Source organism: Fistularia commersonii, chromosome 8 (genome assembly GCF_037954325.1).
Source record: "Fistularia commersonii isolate RoL2024-O1a breed Wild chromosome 8, RoL_Fcom_v1.0, whole genome shotgun sequence".
NCBI lineage: Eukaryota > Metazoa > Chordata > Actinopteri > Syngnathiformes > Fistulariidae > Fistularia > Fistularia commersonii.
In genome coordinates, this window is record NC_141291.1 from 4,683,471 (window position 1) to 4,703,025 (window position 19,555).

General features: G+C 51.0%; 1 protein-coding gene across 15 annotated transcripts; it reads right to left on the minus strand.

Annotated features, from left to right (window-relative positions):
• Nucleotides 1–124: 124 nt before the first annotated feature.
• epb41l3a (erythrocyte membrane protein band 4.1-like 3a) lies at nt 125–16,618 on the minus strand. Of its 15 annotated transcripts, XM_086150608.1 has the most exons (28): nt 16,219–16,618; nt 14,894–14,988; nt 14,648–14,827; nt 14,460–14,564; nt 14,336–14,378; nt 14,114–14,189; nt 13,911–14,032; nt 13,242–13,338; nt 13,032–13,119; nt 9,551–9,595; nt 9,189–9,341; nt 9,001–9,098; nt 7,635–7,810; nt 7,354–7,437; nt 6,211–6,315; nt 6,002–6,129; nt 5,874–5,927; nt 5,774–5,794; nt 5,499–5,681; nt 4,845–4,865; nt 4,289–4,609; nt 3,370–3,465; nt 2,933–3,010; nt 2,121–2,165; nt 1,826–1,924; nt 1,642–1,722; nt 1,375–1,497; nt 125–793 (listed from the first exon to the last, which is right to left on the minus strand). In XM_086150608.1, the coding sequence occupies exons 2-27, from the start codon at nt 14,981–14,983 to the stop codon at nt 1,387–1,389; spliced, it is 2,700 nt and encodes an 899-aa protein (XP_086006734.1). In that variant the 5' UTR covers nt 14,984–14,988; nt 16,219–16,618; the 3' UTR covers nt 125–793; nt 1,375–1,386. The 15 variants fall into 15 exon arrangements, with proteins under 15 accessions (XP_086006734.1, XP_086006735.1, XP_086006740.1 ...); XM_086150609.1 differs by lacking the exon at nt 4,845–4,865; XM_086150614.1 differs by lacking the exon at nt 1,375–1,497.
• Nucleotides 16,619–19,555: the final 2,937 nt, after the last annotated feature.

Here is a 19,555-nt window from a genome sequence, read left to right on the forward strand (position 1 = left end):
TTTTTTTTTTTTTTTTTTGCGTCGATTAAACTGAAAGGACAAACACCGTCAGAGGGCTCGTTTCTTTTTCGACCGCAACGTCTAAAACGCAACACGTCTACAAACCTCAGCCTTTAGACGGAGATGGTTTATCGTCGTTTATTGGCTTTTGCTGGGTGATAAAACATGGAGTTTGAAACAGAAAAACGACAGAAGCAGCGGTCGGTGCGAAACCTGACAAAGGGGGGGGGATCGGTTCTGAAGTGCCACACCTGCGGGGTGCGAATGTTCTGTAGTCCAGGTTGAAATTGGACACTGAGGGGTGCAATTATGTGAGGTAATACATCGGTTGGGCGTGGTGTGTGTGGCAAGGGGTGTGTTTAGAGTGTAATAAGATGCCGAAGGGGCGCGGCCAGAGTGTTAACTGTCGAAAGGGGCGTGGTGAGGTCGGTCAGGTAAGATCCCGCCCCCCCCCACCAGTGATTGACAGGCAGCAAAAGATAAATCAATCCGTTTTTTTGTTTTTTTTTTATATAAAGATGAGAGAAAATGGCACATTACTATTGCATTTCGGGTAAATAGAGAGCTTTAGCGGAGAGAAGTTACCGTGCTAGCCGTCATGCTAATTTACGTTCATCTTGTTGCTATGGGAACATGTCAGCGCCTAAACAGGAAGCATTTTCTTACATTGTCACAGTGTGCGTGTGAGTGCGCCGTAAATGCTCGTTTCCGTTTCGAGTCCGCCGGACGCTGCCGGTTCTCGTCGCTCCGGACTACAACTCCCAGGAGGCAGCAGCAGCTTCCGGCGCTATTCCTGAAAGACACGGAGGTAGCGGTTTTATTGTCTGACCACCAGGGAGGAGAAGGTCGACGCTTTCCGCTCCCCCGTGACCTCGACATCCGGGGAAACTGCATGCTCGTGCCAAATAGCATATTAGCATAACGCAAACTCAGGCAGAATGTTGGAAGCATGTTCAAGGTCACTGTCCTCTCAGGGGGTTCCTGTTTTGACGCTGTCTGTCAATTTGCTGAATTTATTCGATTAACCCTTTATTTTAATGTTGAACGTCGCGACCGAAATGGAGCGCGTGTTTCTTCCTGGTTAGGGAATCGGAATTCCTCCCCCGACCGTTCCCGTTGCGCACCCGGAGAGGGTTTCCGATCCGGTTCGTCCACAGCGCCTCCTACAGGCAGGAGACGCCGCAACCGCCAGCTCCCTGCTTGAGAGGACAGTCCGAGGCGATGGCGACACATCGCGGTGCCCTTGCAGCCAATCGGAGGCCGCCTGCGGTGTTCTGATTGGACGTGACCATGCCAGCAGATCGTAAGGAACGTTGCCATGCCGTGTAACAGCCAGCCAGACGATCGCAGCTCGATCCGACCCCCGCCAGTTACCTTGCCACGTCGCTAATCGATCGCACGATCGGGGGAAACCTCGGTTTCCTTATGGATGACAACGCGAGTGACGGACAGCTCGGGGTGCTGTCTCCGCGCCTCGCTGAGCGCGTCGGCCAGCGCCTTGAAGAGAGAACCACAGGTCAGGGCTCACCGGATCCAGGTCTGACGAGGTCCAGGTGCGACCGGGTCCAGAAGCTACTTCCCTGCACGTTAACGTCCAAGTTTGTTTCTTTGGGAGGTTTATCCGCGTCGCTCTTTACCTACCTGGTCGTGGTCGATGTCGGTGTCTCCTGAAATGACGATCCTCTTCTCGATCCTGGTTTCGGAAATTCCTCCTTTGACAGTCTGAGGGGACGGATTGCAAACTCCATGTATACCAACACAACAAGTCCAGCCCTTGAAGAATTGCAGAAGCACACTTTAAACCCCTCGATATGGGCGGTGTTACCTTGGTGACGTGCGTGGTGGTGCTTGTGCTGGACGTCTCCGAAGTGAAGGTCTGGGAGCTCAGCAGGAGCCCTGACGGTCGACCCGAGTCCATCCGGCCCTGCCGCAAACAAAACGTGATATCGGAGAACGCACAGGCTACCCTGGAAGGCCTGAGGAACTTAAGATGAGGTCCGAAGGGTCCCCGACGGTGCGAGGGAGGTCACCGGGAGGAACAATTTGATTGGACAACCCTGGAGAGAACTTATTCTACCGAAGGAGAAAGGAACATGACGGAAAAGTAAACTCTTCCTCACCCCTGCCGCTTCGTACGTCAGCGTCTTCCTCATCACCGGGATGTCCTGAGGACACAAAAAACACAACTTCAGTCTGGGGTAAGGTCGCAGAACCACCGACTCCATAACAAAAGGAAGTATTTAGGACCAGACATCGGGGCGAGTTTCACTGGGAAGGGGTTGTTGTCGTTTGTCGTCGGGGAAGGTTTCAGGATTCGGGGAAGGAGGGGCTTGACGGCTCTTCGGCGTGTTTCTCTCCACGCCCGGAGTGTTACCTCTCCCGGAGGTCCAGACTCATTGTCTTCGTCGCCATGCCGGGAAGAAGACGTCCGACTGGCAGGGCGAGCTAAAGACGGAGGGGAGGAGTTTTCCCCGAACCTCCAGCTTCCTTCATCCTCCGAACTGCCCGAGGCGTCCTCGTCGTCATCGCAGTAACCGGGGGATGCCAAGACAGATCGAGGTCTGTTTTCCGGATCACTGTTAGCTTCCCTGCTAGCCGGCACCTGCTCATCAAGGCTAGCCTCCACGCTCCCCCGATTAGTGTCATTAGTGCGCCTGACGGCCGACTCGATTACATCGTCCACCGTCGACTGCGCTAACACACTGATAGCATCTTCACTGGTCATGCTTTCGTCGTCGTCGCTAGCGTCGTCGTCGCTCGCGTCGTTATCGTCATCGTCGGAGAGATCGCGTCTGTCCTGACTATTAACCCGGTTAGCATCATGAGTACCGTCACTGTCATCGCACGCCCACTCTTCAGGGTGCATCACTCCAGCACCTGGCGGAGGGGGCGGGGGGTTACTGGGGGGTCCGGCCAGGCTCGCCATCGCTACCTGAGGCTGCTCCGCCGTCGGGTCCTCCTGGTCGTTTGACTCGGCCCTCAGCAGAACCGTCTCCACCGTCTCCGACGTCTGAAACCAGAAGACCGGGGCGTCACTTGTCAATCAAAACCCATGACTTGAATCCATTGCTAATTATTCTTTGCGGACGACACGTGAGTTAGTCATACTTTGAAAAGAGCTAATCGATGGTGTTTTTGTCATACTTTCAACAGTGACAGAATTTCTCCGCATGATATCGCATGCCCATCTGATTGGTCGTTTGCTCCAGATTGGTCTTCAAATGGTAATGACGTGCGAGATATGGCGCTAACTTGGTTAGCTCCGAGGGCGCAATATCTCGAATTCAACAAAACTGGGGCTTGGTACCGCTACCGCTTTGTTTCGGCGGCGCCGCCTCTGTTTTCGGTTCAAAATGGAGAGACGGGCACCTTCAGGAGGTTGAGTTCTCTGAGGGCTTCCTGATCTCTGGCCGACTTCAACAGAGACGTCAGTTGAGGGGACATTTCGTCTAGCGCTGGCTTCATCTACGTGCACACACACACACACACACATAAACGTTGGGAAAACAAATGGTGCTAATTGACAGATGAAGCCATGCAGGGGCGGGGTCGGTGGGCGTGGTCAAGGGAGGGTATGGTCCACTGCGATCAGTCAGTTTATTTGATCACTTCCTGTTTACCTTCTATGGACAGTTATAATCCCGGGTTAGACTACTTGTTTTTGTGGTTCTACGACACAAACCGGCAGGATTTAGCGGCGAAGGTTGTGGTCCAGCCCTCAGTCTGACCTGTGAGTGTGTGGTTTTACTGCGCGGTGTACCGAGAGGAGCCACAGGCGGGCGCTACTGCGCAGAAAAACAAGGTACCGAGCTAATAAAGTACGCAGAGTATTTGCTGCTGGTCGACCCGAAGAAGCCGCGGTGATGAATTCTGGCTGCCTGTTTCCCCATTTGAAGACTAGTTGTCACTGTTGCTAGGCCATCGGTGAGGGACACCAGCTTACTTGCTGACCCCTGCAGCGCCAAATAAAGTAACCAATCACAGGACGGCTCTGCCTCCGGCAGCCAACAAGGACCCAGTGATGAACTCTCTGTAACTGAGTCTCGTAAGTTGAAGAAGCTAGCGGGCGAAAGATTAGGTGCAAGCGGGTGGGGCTTGAACTGAAGCAGCCATTGGGCGGGATTTGAAGTGGGTAGGTTAGTGGGAGGGGTTCAAATTAAAGAAGCCAAAGGCGGGGTTTAAACGGCGTAAGCTGGTGGGAGGGGTTCAAAACCGAAGACTCCAGCTTCCTCCTGTGGACCAGGCTACATCAGTCACTGCCTCACTTCGGCGTCGCCAGCCAGCGTACCACGTCGGCGGTTGGCGTCCTGCTGGTCAGGTGATACGGCGTGGGGCCGGGACTTAGGGTTACGGACGGGTCGCCTCCCCTGGCTGCGACGGGTGGCGGCTCAGACGGCGAGTTTGGCGTCTTCACCTCGCGAATGGTTACTAGCTGTCCCCCAGTGGCGATATCATCGGCGTCGGACAAGCTATCTGCCTTCGCTACGATGACGCCCCTTGTTGTCATGGTGACGACCCTGCCGGAAGTAGTGTCGTAACTCCGCCCCAGAGTGAAGTTCCTCTCCCTTACTGGCTGAGGATGATCTGCACTTGTTGTGACCCCGCCCTCCTGAGGGGGGGGGGGGAGGGGGGCAATACACACACACACACACACACATGGTCTCATGATGACATCATACACCGCTCGCCACATCCCCGGCAACTAAACCGCATCTCCCACCGCAGATGTTTTGTACATTGGGCGGAGCGAGTGGACCAGGGAGCCAATCACGAGGCAGGGTTGTATGATGTCACTCGGGTCAAAATGACAAGTTGTGTCGAACTTTGAGGAGAAGGTGACCTACCACGGGAGGGGGGCTGAGGTTCTGAGGGACAGACGGAGAGACAGACGGGTACAAAGACAGACACAGACACACATATTTAGAGCAACATAACGTTCCCACATGAGAACCGAGCACATCGAGTCAGTTCAAGACTGTTCCCTTGGAAAGAGAAGGAGGACGGTTGAATATCTGGAGAACCCCGACTCTACAGTCCCCTCACTGTCACAGAACATGGTACCTATGGTGCTGTATCCACAGTCATGGCCAAAAGTTTTGAGAATGACACAACCATAGAAACATCTGGCAAACACCTAAAAACCCTGAAGGAACAGACTTTGTGAAAGTGTCATTCTCAAAACTTTTGGCCATGACTGTACTTTTTGGTCCTTGTTGGGGTTCTCTGAAGCATCACCAAACGTTTGCCCCTTTTGCACTGTCGTAACTTTTTTGGAGTTCCTGGAACCTTTTCAGGAACCGGGCTGTTTCTCGTTGCATCTGGACAGCAGAGGAACCAGGGACGGTAGACCAATTTTCGCTCCTACTCCAAGGGAATGTCTTTTTCTGGGTCCTTTGGAACTCATTGGATGTAGGCGTTTGGTTGATTGGGGGTACTCATCAGCCACTTCTAGACACTTCTTCTACCATCTTTCCAGAAACACAAGCCTCCTGTCTCACCTCCTCGGGCTCCAGAGGTTCGATCATGGGGGAGTCGTTGATGCGGCGCAGGGGGGAGGCCGCCAGCCGCCTCTCCCATTCCGTCGGCCCGCCCAGCGTTCCGCCTTCCTCCAAGAAGGAGCGCCGGAGAGCGCTGATGGAGCTCGGAGCCTTCTGGTCCTCCTCCGGACTCCCCAGGGTATCCTGGAGAAGGTGACAAGACGGGTCAGGGGCAGAGGGACGGACGGATCGAAGGTGCCTGCAGACACCGAAGGGACGGTGACGACGGACGTTACCTGAGTCTTCACATCTTCGTCCTGGCGTACGGACAGACAGGCAGACGGGTTACACAAAGACAGAGACAGACAGACGGGTCGGGAACAGACTCGGTCTCACCTCCGAGGCCGTCAGGTCTTCGTCCAGGGCCGTCTCTGTCTCCGTGAGCTCCGCCTACAAACACAGGATCACCAGGTTGGACGGCACCAGAGGGGAGGAAGAGGAGGCTCAGAGTAAGAGGTCGCCACCTTAGTGTCGTGCTTCTGACTGGGAGAAATCCTGGTGTCCTCCTCTTCCTCCTCCTCCTGCTGCATCTGTACTGTCTCCTCCTCCTCGTGGTCCTCCACCATCTCCTCCATCACCAGCACCTCCTCGACTAGGACGGAGGGAGGCCAAATTAGGAGTCAAGGACGCAAACCAGGGAGGGAATGACAGTTGGGCACCTCCCCTTCCTCACCTTGCTCAACCCTCTCCTCATCCATCTTCTTCTCGGGCGTTATCGTGGCGATGAGGTCACTGACGGCGATGCCTTTGGACGCCGCATAGAGGCCCGAGCCCATATCTGAACACAAGAGACGTACGCGCCATCGGTGTCCACGGCTATGCGTTCACCTGCGAAGTACGCGGTGGCCGCTCGTTGCCGGGGCAACGGCAAGATCAGCCAATCGCAGCTCAGGGCACATGCACCGCAGGCAGGCCGGCAGCCAATCAGCATTCAACACCACCAGGAAGCCTTGCAGGACACCCCGACTTGTTAGCACAGAGATGCTAACAGCGGTCTGTTAATGTCATGTGGCCAACTGTAACGACATTCTAAACCAATCACAGACGAGTAAAGACACCCTGGCTCTTCTGTCGGCACCACGTGAGTCTTCTTCCAGTTCCAGGTTAAGTCTTGTGTAACCAGCTACTTCTTCCTGTTTCAGTTGCCGTGGCAACACATGAGCTTCTTGAGGTCTTTCTAGCCCCGTCTTTTCTTTGTCCTCATCTAATGCATGTTGATCACAGCCCTGCATGGGGCTACGGGTCGGATTTGCTTTAAAACCCACTCAAATCCACAAGCGCTGGACCCTTTTCACGTGCACACATAAAATCCAGTCCGCTGCCAACTCTCTCGCGGTGGGCGGGTCCTCAGCTGGCCGCCGCATCCGCCCCAACCCCTGACCCGTTGAGCCTAAAACTGTGGTGCGACGCCGCGGCGGCTACAGTTTTACGATTGCGTGCGCCCTCGAAGTCTCGGTTGCCGTGGCACCCGCCGGGTTACGTAATGAGAGGGTGTCCAGGGACCGGACTTCAGCTGTTTCCGTCAACGGCCGTTGTAGACCCCTGACCCACGAGGGTCCCCTTCTATTGGCCGAGGTCTGGATACGGCAGACTAACAAAATAAATAAATAAACCAAAATAAAATGGCCAATAAGAAGATGACGTCAGCTGGAGATGAACGGACAAAGTTCTCTCAGCGTTGACGGGAGGGCGCGGCTACATGAGATGACATCAGCGGACACGGAGGAGACGACTGGGCGGCTGAACGACGTCCCAGGAAGCTGAGAAGCTGCAGGACGGTCAGAGGGCAGCGACGCCCCGCTGGGATAAACTCTACCTGATTGCGGGCCCCCATTGGATTTGGGAGATGCAGTGATGGCTGGAGAGCCAATCAGAGAGGAGGTGGGCGTGCCCCCCGGAGCTGAGGACCAATCAAAAACGCTGGTCACTACAAATATGGAACAAATTTCTTTTTTAAATCCTGGTCTTCCAAACCTGAACTGCTAAACCTTGCATCCCCTTAAGGTACCGGTGCCATGTTGGATGGACTACTGGACAAAAAGACTTGGGCTAGATCAGAACCAGAACCAGAACCAGAAACTGTATCAGGACAAGTACCTCCATCAAGGCTGCGACTGAGCAAGTTCCTCTTGCTGACGCAGCGCGGGAAGTTCGGTGCAGGTCGGGAAATCTGAGCGCTCGCCCTGCGACTCTGGATCTGAGTCCGACCGCTGTACCTGAACTTGGAGCCCAGAGTCAGGAACTTCTTCGGGGGCTCCTCTGGAGACACCAGCCTGAGAGACAGACAGGTTGGAGACCGACACACAGGGAGGGATACAGATATTATTCAAGATTCAAATCATGTGATATGATGTAAAACAGTTTCGGATGTTTCCTGATTTTTCCCCACGACAGCGATGCTTTGTGTTTGAGCCAATCAGACATTCCCTTACCAGTGAACACACCAGGATGGAGATGCCGTGGGAACCAGTCAGGAGACTTGGGTCATTTGGCTGCCTTTGGACAGAAAAGTTCTAACCCCTGTCCGGATCCAATTCCCTTCCAGGAACTAGCCTTCTCCAGAAGAACCTTCTAGTTTTGTATTCCCGCAGGGTAGGTGGGGCACAAGCGTCTTCGGCATGCATTTCAATTGCCGCACTCAATAACAAACCATCGATGATAAAGACAAAGAGGACAAAGACAACATGGAGAGCCAAGTTGCCGTAGCATACATGTCCTGCATGGTGGGAGGAACCCTAACCCTAATAAACATGGACTATCAGATAGGTTGTAGGAGTTATATCTTCACACTATGCCGCTTCGCTATGTGAAGAAAACCTGTCGTTGGCCAATGCCGTACTTATTTTGGCCAAAATGTTGAAACCCCTCTGTGGCGTAGACGTCCAGAAGAGCTTGGACCTCTTTGTCGGACCATTTTTCGCTGGTTCAGTCCATTTTGTTGCAAGAAAGCAGCTGACCAGTGACCGCAATTGTTGGCACTCCGCAAGAAGTATCTGGTGATGGCCGTGGCTTATGAGGTCCACCAATCACCAAGCACCTACATCACATGAGCTCTGATGGAACCGTAAAAAGACCCTGCCGGGGAGAAGTTGCTAGACTGGTTCTCTGAGCCGATGGTCCGAACGTACCCAGAAACGGTCTTTTCCCTGAAAGGGTTCTGGGAACTGCAAGACGTTCCTACAGTGTGAAAGGGGCTATTGACTCTTTTTAAGGAAGACTGCAGTAAATGTCAGCCTGGTTGATTTCTAATTATCTAAAATGTCTCAATATAGTACATTACCTGGACCTGAGGTGAACTTACATCACACATCGTAAGCTAACCAAACCTAGGGACGTCCCTTAGCTCGAGTGATAGCATGAGCTAAAGATGGAGACACACAAGTATGATTTCAACAGGAAACTCACATGTGCATAAACACACACAAACACACACTCACACACACACACACACGCACACACTGACCTGAAGAAGGAGTGATGCTCCACGCAGACCTTCCAGAGCCGCTTCGCTGCACGATGGTTCAGAAGCTTGAAGCCAATCGTCGACTCAAACTGGTCAAACTGCAAGCACACAAAAAAAAAGTTAGTTTGGTGTGTGTGTGTGTGGGTGTGTGTGTGTGTGTGAGAGAGAGAGAGTGAGAAAGAGCTCACCTCTCCCGGCCGGATCTTGATGTAGAAGTTGTTCCTTTTGTAGGAAATCTTGAGGATCTTTGGCCATGAAAATCTGTTGATCCTCAGTCGGTCTCTGTAGACCAGGAGGCCGCTGCTGCACACACCTAGCATGATGGCCACGCCTTCTGAATCCTGATCATGCACCACACACACACACACACACACACACACCCATGAACGCACACATGCACACAAACAGAGAAAATTAGTTACTGGTACGCCCACAGAAATTTTGCAGAACAATAAAATAAATAAAGGGATAAAGCTACTGACGACATGTAACCAACCAAACAAACAAACAAACACACACACACACACACACACACACAAACATGGCTTACCTCAGACTGAGCTGAAGACAAGCAGTCAAAGCGGCTTCCTACCATCTTGTCAATTCAGACACAAACAGAACAAAAGAATGCTAACAGTTAGCATCATTGCCGTCCTGCCTCCTCCTCCTCCTCCTCCTCTTGACCTTCTACATCATGTGCTCCTGAAGCGCTCGGGACCCCCGAACCAACTCTCAACATGGAGGAACCCCACATTTACTCAACAGGAAGTCTCTTTTCGATCGTAGCTTGACCTTCATTTAAATACAAACAAATCTGATTATAGCATCACTGGCACGACTTGGACATACAACCAGACGTTCTAGCTAAGCTATTTCCAAGAGCAGGGCTTTAAGATGCTTGCAGAATATATTTATCTAATTTCGACAATTTGGTATTTGACGTCAGACCAGTGATGTCAGATTTCTTTGTGTTTGGATTCACGGGAAATCGCAGTAAGGATCCCGAAGAAGGTGAAACGTGAGTTTTCCATCCAAACGTGCCGTTCGCTGGACGATCTGTGCACATTGATGGAGGACGGAGGTTGGCCGAGGACACGGGCGGCTGAAATGTTTCGGGAAAGCGATAGTTGCCGTTCGTCTCTCTGAAACTGCAAAACGGTTGCCGGCGATTGACCCGCTTCCATTTCAGCATCGGCCCGTTTTCCGGGTCAGCGAACGCAACCATGCAAGAGCGACCCTCGGCTAGCATGAATGCAACTATCGGCTTAGCGGGTAGATTTAAGAGGAGGGGAAACACCGAGGCAGGCATCAATTTGGGATCCGGGCTTCTACACTTAGCTGATGCCCCGGGAATTAAGTCCGGATATGAGGCGGTGAGACAACGGAAAAGAAATGTCACACAATGACACACCCAGACGACGGCGTAGTGGGAGGCAAACAGCGGAAGAGCGAGACCGTGTGACAGGATGGAAAAATCACTGCGAAGCCGAGGTGATTGATCCTGGTGTCACAAATTGCAATCGGTCATGTCGTCCAAACACGCCGCTGCCGTTCATCATCATCATCGTCTCTCCTGCGAGTCCCATCCGAGCCGAACCACCGGAAAGGCTGATCAGTCAACGGTTGTTTTATGCGAACAGAAAAAGCTCCAGCTATGGAGGCTAATGCTGCTAGCTGTTAGCGCCAGTGCTTATGCGCACACGAAGTAGGAGCCAGATCGCAATCGATGAAACAGCTTCTTTAAGGAGTCAGCCTGGAACCACCAGGTCAGAATCTGCACGCATTCCAAATGAACGTTCACTGAACGTTCACGCCACGATGTGCAGATTTACGTGGCTTTAACCGCAGATGGTTCGGACACATGTAAACCAGGCAGACACCTGTCTGCCTAGAGCAAATAAATTGACGTTAAATACAGTTATACTTTGACTTACGAGGTTAAATGGCTGTGTGATCGGCTCGTATATCAAATAATATTTTACCCATTAAAATGAAACGCTATTACTTTTGTTACATGTTTGAATAAGAAAAATATACTTTATAAATAATAAATACTGTATTCAAAAATTTTAATACCGTATTTTCACGGCTATAAGGCGCACATTAAAGTCTTACATTTTCTTCAAAATGTGCGGCGCGCCCTATGGTGCAGGGCGCCCTGTGTGTGTTGTTGTTGTAAGGTGGACGTAGAAGAGAACACCATGGGAATGTTAAAGGGGAAAGTGTGGGCGTTGATTGTATATAAAAGAATGGGTATGTACGTTATGCAGAGCATCGTTGTTTTAACAACCCTGAAAACATCGCCGACAAACACATCCAGCCCAGACACATCACTAACATGGACGAGGTGCCGCTCACTTTCGGCATCCCAGTGAATCACACTGTGGAAAAGAAGGGGACCGGCACGGTAGCGATTCGCACAACGGGGTACGAAAAGTCTTCTTGGAGACCAAAGTTTCACTAAGAGTGGAAGGCAGCGCCGGGCGAGTTACGCCACAATTTGCGAATGGATTGTAGATGCTCGGGCTAACGTGTCTAATGGCACTGTTGTTGGAGCTTTCGCTAAAGCCGGCATCATTTTCGAGGAAAGTGACTCTGGCAGTGAAGTAAGTGAACCTGGCATGTTTGATGGAGATTTAACGCAGCTGTTCAAATCAGAAACAGAGGATGAGGACCTCGATGGGTTTGATTGACGACAATTACCGGTAAAAAAATGTGAATACCAAACTCAGTTTTGCTCCAGCTCTATTTTTAAAAACGCAGACTTGTATGCTTGTGTGTGTTGTTGTTGTAAGGCGGACGTAGTAGAGGACACCATGAGAACGTTAAAGGGGGAAGTGTGGGCGTGGATTGTATTTTAAACCCACGCCTTATAATCAGGTGCGCCTTATGTGTGTGTTAATACAGTGATGGCACACATAACTGAGACTGCGCCTTTTAGTATGGTGCGCCTTCTGGTCGTGAAAATATAGTATGTGATAAAAGAGGACGTAAAGATATAAACTTATTTTAGGAAGTGTTTCGCTGGAGGGAGTTTTCATTTCATGCTCTATTGCTTAACTTAACATACTGGCTACACTCTTAATGCAACAACGTGTTGCTAAATGTAAGTTTCACTTTCCCACACTTTATGGCTAAACTTCATTTAGCGACGGCGTGAAAGTTGGCCCTCTTTTTAAAACAATCAAAACGTCCCCGACCGGTTTTGAATGACTCTTCCGATGCATCGTCCGTTGACGTTCCCGCCATCTGCTGCACCAAATCCCTGAAAATATTTGGTGCCTTCTCACAAACGCTCTCCATCACGGTATCTCACCAACAACAACTTCTCCATCTCTTCACGGACGAGTCAACGACACGCACACCTCTGTCTTTCCATTCTTTTCGCGTGAAACGCTCATCCCGCTCGCTCCTAACTCAGATCTCGGCTAGTATCGCAAAGCGAGGAATCAACTGAGCGGTGGCTCGAATCTTGGAAAATTCACTAGCCGACGCCCTTGTAAGTCAATGTACAACTGTAGAACCATGTAGCGGAATGGTTAAAATGTAAACATTTGACAGTCGATATCTACAAGTAGTCGTAAGAGGCCGGTAGCTACATGCGTGTTACTGACGTAGCGAGGACCACTGGGACCCCGTAAGAAACAGAGCTCCTAAGAGATGTCAGACGCCGCTAGCTAGGATCAAAACCGAGGCTTTCTACTAGGAGATAAGAAGCTGCCGACTTTGAAAACCATCGGTTTCTGTGTTTCTGTGTCCGTGAACCGATTGCAATGAGTTTGTGCCCGTTCAATTCCCTTCGACCTAGCGGTAGCTTCAAGTATTTTGCTAATTAGCAATTAGCAAAACGGGAGGGAACGATCGCAGAACCCCATCAGCGCCTTGGGTTGGCTGTCGCGGCACTGAGGTAGGAAATCGTCCTTGACCCTTGACCCCGGCCCGCTTTGGAGCAACAAAAAAAAAAAAACAACAACAAAAAACGGCAGACACACAGAAAAACATGCGGATGCGTGCGCGCTCGTGTGGTTTACCCTGGCGTGATGAAGGTCGACGCCGTACATGGAGAGCTTCTTGACGTTCTCCAAGAAGTGCAGCTCCGCTTCGGCCGGCGTCATTCCCCTGAACAACACGACACGTTTGAACCACGCCTTTTACACCAACAGACGGCGCAAACTGTGGTCTCCGCTATTAAGGAGGTTGGTGCAACTTGACCCAGAAATAGGGTGGTCGGTTTAACCAACCTGTACGTTTTATGAAGCTCAATGATCTTCTCCTCCATCTCCTTGGTTTGGTTTGGCGCGAAAGATAATTCGCTGATGTAGTCGGGCGCGCACTCGTCTGAAAGGAAGTGCAAGGAGGCTCGGTTTAGATCTGGAGGACGGGGATTGGGGTTCGTCTAGAGCAGGGGCGTCAAACTCATTTTCATTTTCACCAACGGACACATCAGCATAATGGTTGTCCTCAAAGGGCCATTTGAAACAGTATAAATGTAACTAAATGTAACCAAATATTATGTAAAACAAATGTAACTACTCTTTAATGTTAAATAACTCTGAATTTATTACCCATATCAAATCCAAAATGTTACATATGCATTTGCATAGATGTCAAAAACATTATGTTTACTAGTTGCTCCGTTATTATATAAGTCCTTTTATATTGTCAGGTTAAGAACCAACATGACTCCATCAATCAAGAATCAAACTATCCAAGTGAATAAAGTAAAATATCATTTGGCGGTAAATGGTGATCTTCATGAATTGTACAAAATATAGATAATGGTTACTGCGCTTATTTATTTTAAGACAATCAGACCCTTTAAGACGTTCTTGTGGGCCAGATAAAATAATGCGGCGGGCCACATTTGGCCCTCGGGCCTTGAGTTTGACCCATGTGGTCTAAAGGTCTACCTGGGTCGTAGTCCCCCAGCTCTGATTGGACGGTGTAGGAGCCGAGGACGGTGTGGGTCGCGAAGGAGCACGGGAGCCGACCGGAAACGACATCCTGTCTGAGCTGGAGACACAGGAAGTACCTGCCCATCGGAGAAGATGCCATCAGATGCATATGAAACCCCAACATAAACACAAACACACACACACGTGCGCGCGCCTACCTGGTGATGTCCTCGGAGAGCTGGGCGGGGTCGGGGGGGTAAAACTTTACGTTGAAGGTGAAATTCCAGGGCACACCTGCGCAGAAAATAATCTCATCCACTAACTGGCTAGTTATGCTAACAGCTAACACCAGAGCAAATGGCCTTACGGCTAAAAACAAGCTAGTAAATTAGCAGCTAACTTGCTGATCTGTTGCGTGAGGACATTCTGGGGTTACTGACCTCTGACCTGCTTCTTCATCTCCTTTCCTGGATCCAGCCAGTTCTATAAGACAGATCGAAAGCTAGAGACGGGTATCTTCAACATGCAGCTGAGATTTAGACAGGAGTTCCAGCGGACAGGTACCTTGTTGCCATCGGCGTCTCTGAAGGCCAGGGCGAAGTAGTCTCTCTCCAGGAGGTTGATGTGCTCGCACACCTTCTCGAACAGCAACATGCCGCGCGATCGTTTCTGCGGGAGACGGCGGCGAAGCGTTCAGCGTTTTCCCGACCGTCCGATCCGCTACCCGAACCCGCGGCGCCGCCAGGTCTCACCTCGACGGTGCAGGTGAACAGCGAACCGTCCAGCAGGGTCACCTTCGTCTGCATCGTCCTAAAGTTCAGCGGGTTCCTGGCCGGGGAGCGAGCGATGCGGCTGCTCGACGACAGGTGGCTAGCCGTGTCCTCGGCCAATGAGCTCGGGGCCTGGTACGGAGAGGACCCGCCCTCCCCTCCCTGAGGACACAGGAAGTGATGTCACGTCATTGCCGACCGCCACTCCTGACGTCTTGCGGGTTCTACCTGTTTGGGCGTGGAGTGGGAGGCGGCGTCGGGGAGGGACTCCAACTCTTTGGATGGGGCCTCCTGTGGCTCGCCTGGCTCTGTCGTCATAGTTACTGACACGGGAGAAACACAGATATTGATTACGGGGAAGACGATTCTATTCGTAACGCATCGGCACAAATCACAAAACATTAGATTTGTGACGAAGCGTTCAGATTGAGGAGCGGCGCTTGAACGCATCACGCGGCGCCTGGGGTCAGCGCGCCATGATATCATCAGGCCGAGCCCTGCGGTCGCCATCTGCTGACCCCTCCAGCTGTCAGGTGAAGGTTGCCATGGTAACATGCATGCGGGATTACTGTAATCTGGTTTTTGATTCACATCAGACGGACGATGTGGGTCAGCGGGGGAAGGGGGGAGGCGGGGTGGCGGGATGGCGGGGTGGCGGGGTGGGGTCTGCACAGAGGGAGTCGAATCAATTATTGATTGTTATGTTGCATGTCTTTTAATTTTACTCATACTATTTTCTTAAAGCTGCAAGTTAAAGCCCTGCAATAGTAACATCTATGTAATAATAATGTTATTATTATCATTATGACATAGGAGGCAGTCATACAGTATATTTAACTTTCTCTCTGTTAGTGTGACACATCAGCCGCCCTCCTTCACTGAAACACTGCAGCCACAGTGAATAGTCACTAACACACACACACACACACGAGCGCGTGTGTGCTTAAGATACTATATTTGATCCAGCATCCGCACACACAACCCAATAAACCTTTCGGATTTCAAGTTTTACATCTTGTTATCTGAAGTCGTTGAGGCGTCGGTGCATTTTTAATAATCAATTATCACTTTTATCAATACACACCCCTGTCCCGTCAGTATATTACAACATTTAAAACAATCATTAGAATTTTAAATCACAGCATATCACTTTGAACGCGAGACTCCTTGACCTATTATTACTATTATTAAGACTACCCTAATTGTTTTTGCTATTATTATTATTATGACTCCCATTATTATTATTATTATTAGTATTATTATTACTAAATGTCCTGAAACTACAGAGTGTGAAGAGTCTTCATGGCAGCAGCTCTGATCATCCTGCAGCAGGAAACACCCCGCTGCAACACGCACTAACACACACACACACACACGCACACACACACACACACACACACACACACACACACACACGGGGCTGCAGTGTGATGAAGCACATTGACGCTCTCCCCCTCTTCGTCCTCTGCGCGGGATCACTTTCCGATCATCCGTCCTAATCGATTATCACCCGATCGGCTCCCCACGTCCTGTCAATCAAATAGCATCGTTACCTGTCCTCGCGCGGGACGCTCGCCCTCTTCCTCCCGGTAACGGCGCACCGCCCTTGTTTTTTTTTTTATTTTTTTCCCCTCGCTGACGTCACGTCGACCTCCGGCACCGCACGGCGCGGTGACGCCATCACGCCCGGGGCGCGTCCGATCGATAAGTTGCTTTTTCCGCCGGAGAGTCAAACGCGTCACGGGGGTTCGGTTTTACCGTTTTATTTTTACGTCATAATAGATCGGTTTGAGGTTCCGTTCCTTACAACCGAAGTTTAATCGGTTTGTTGTTTTAATAAACATCATCGGTAAAGAGGAACATGCATATCCGGTTTGAATTTGAGAAATAAAAATGATCTTTGCTTTTTATTTATTGATTATTCGTGTTTCTCTTATTTCCCGCGTCTGAGTCGCGCGCCTCTCGCCCGCGACGGCAGCGTGAGCGCGCGCGCGATACCGGAGGCGCGCGCGCGCGCGGTACAGCGGGGGTGCGCGGCGCGGGTGGGCGGGGCCTAACACTGCCGCTTCCGGTTTCGGTCTTCGGCGGGATTCAAAAACAACACGCCGGAGGGGAGCGCGCCCGCGTGATGCGAGCGCGCGGGCAGCCGTCGCGGAGAGCGCGAGTCTTCGCGCCGCGCGCCCGTTACATCCGGTTTCCTATCCCTCAGGTGCGCTGTGCCGCTCGTGCGTGCAGGTGCCGTAGGATTCGCTCGCGCGCGAGCCCTCGGAACACTGCGGGTGCCCGTGGCGAGCCTTAACGGACGCGCGCTTTGTGACGTCACAGACGGGAGGGGAGGGGGGAGAGTACAGCCTGACACCGCGGGGTTGACGAGGTTGAGCGATGTGTGTGTGTGTGTGTGTGTGTGTGTGTGTGTGTGTGTGTGTGTGTGCGCGCGTTTCACTCACCAAGTTTGAGGTAGGTCGTCCGGGTCGATTAAGAAGGAGAAGAAAAAAAACTTCACGTTAATCAGAGGGGTCTGTTTCGATGTCACAGACATATAATCACACACACACACACACACATACACACACACACACATGCAGGTAAGTATCAGTTTCTAGACAGTGTCTGACCACCTCTGGTTGGCTGCTCTGAAACTTTCTACATTTGGAAATAATAGAATTTAATGTTCTATATTGTTGAAAGTTGGGATTTAATGTGTTAGAATTATAGAATCTAATGATCTGGATTCCAGAAAGATAGAACTGAATGTCCAAGAGTCTAGAAAGGCAGGATTCAATGTTCTAGAAAGGTGGGCGTTAATGTTCTGGATTCTGGAACTCTAAAGTTAGTTGTTCTAGATTATAGAAAGCTAGAATTTAATGTTTTAGAAAGACAAAAAAATTCAATGTCCAAGAGTCTAGAAAGGCAGGACTTAATGTTCTAGAAAGATCGGCATTAATGTTCTGGATTCTGGAACAATAACATGAGTTGTTTTAGATAGCAGAAAGCTGGAATTCAGTGTTTAAGAGACAAAAAATTTACTTTCTAGACTCCAATTTCGACTTCAATGTTAGAGATTCTAAAACGATAAAAATGCAGTGTTCTCGATTCTAGGATGCTGGAGTTCAACGTTCTAGATTCCAGAAGGGGGGGATGTGTTAATGTTCTAGATTTTAGATAGAACTGATGCTCTGGAAAGAGAATTTAATCATCCAGATTCTTGAAAGATGGAATTTGATGCTCCCAGTTCTAGAAAGATGGGACACTATGTTCTAGATCTTAGAGAGGGTGGATTTAATGTGATAGAAAGATACCATTTTATGTCCAGATTTCTTGAAAGATGACATTTAATGTTGTAGATTGTAAAACATTAAATTGTTTGGTATTATAAGGTTCCGTTCGGGATGTTTCAATGATCCGTATCTAGATTCTCCAGGCTGTACGGACGAATCCTGAACTCTCCTCAGCCCGGTGGCATCATGTCACCGGACCGAGGAGGATCAATGAACCGCTCAATCAAAAACGACCCGATTCTCCCCCCGTCGGTCGGCGGCCCGACCAATCAGACGCCGTGTCTCCGGGAGCCAATCGCCGTCCGGATTTCAGAGCGCCGTGGCGGTGACATCTTGTCGCCAGTTCGACGCGAGAGCCCAGAGCGCGGGTGAAAACTCGAAAGTTTCGGCGGCGAGGTCGTCGCTGACCGGCGGTGATGTCATCGGCCGCTTACCTGTAGGCCAGGTGCGAGGGATGGACGAGGATGATGAAGACGACGGGAGGAAGAGCCAGCGGTGCTTCCCGCATCCGTCGTCCCTGCCGTCTGGTCGGATTATTGTTTGTCCCTCGCACAGCTGAAGCGCCCCCCGCTACAGATTAACCCCTCCCCTCGTCCCTCCCACGGCTCAGCCTCCACCCCGCCGTCAGTCATGATGCATTCAGGGATTCAGAGCAACATGTGCGTTCCCACCTCGGCCGGAAGGTTCCCGGGTCCATACAGCCGGTCGATCGGGTTCTCGGCGGGTCATCCTCTCGCCGTCCAGTGACAGTGAGATGCATCGGCGATGCGGGTTCGGATGAGAGGGTGAATTTGTCGGATGACCTTTCCGGGTCAAATCCCGTCTCTCCCTCGGCATCTGCTCGGATCGGCTCCGGAACATGAATGAGTGAATGAATGAATGTCATTAGACCGACTTCCCTGTTGTCCGCGGCGACCAGGACCGGATCGGTGTCCGCCGTCTTCTCCGGGGGGTTTCTGCCAACGCCGACCTCCTGGGCCAGGCGAATAAACACAAACACAAAACACACACAAATAGCATCCCGCAGTGCTCTCTGAAAGACGTAACTTTATTTCTCCAAATATCATTTACACATGAAATCCATCCCACAACCGCAGTCATCAAATCTGTAATTAGTTTGTAATTCGATACACGTCGTCAATACAACCGTGCGGTTTGGTTGTAAACGATTGCTCGCACGTGACGCACTCGCTCCAAAATAAAAATAAACGAACACGTCAACTTCCTGTAATTGACGACCCACCACTGTTATTTTTCCGGACACATATTTTGCACCTGAACTGTCATTTATTTTTAATTCTAAAACGAAATGCGGATGATATTGAAGTGAGTAAAGAATTTAATTAAAAAAGCAAACCCGTAGAGAGATAAACGTGCACAAAGTAAGTAGAAAGTAGTAGAAAGTGCACTTTTGTCTGCTGCAGGTTGAAATCTGAGTATTTGCGACGGTGGGACGGAGCGCGGCGGCGGATCCGCGCGCTGCGTGCGTGAACGCGCAGGCCCGCGATCACGCACACCTGCGCACGTCCCGACAGCGCGGACCGAGCACCACGTGACCAGGCCGGCACGCGGGGCCCGCTCACAGGGCGAGCGCGCATGCGCGCAAGTTAGT

Coding starts and splice junctions, on each gene's coding strand:
- epb41l3a (XM_086150608.1), bottom strand. CDS start 14,983: ATGACGACAGAGCCAGGCGAGCCACAGGAGGCCCCATCCAAAGAGTTG. Junction 9,099..9,188: donor TCAAGATCCGGCCGGGAGAG/GTGAGCTCTTTC, acceptor GTGTGCTTGCAG/TTTGACCAGTTTGAGTCGAC. Junction 5,682..5,773: donor ACGAAGATGTGAAGACTCAG/GTAACGTCCGTC, acceptor CACCTTCTCCAG/GATACCCTGGGGAGTCCGGA.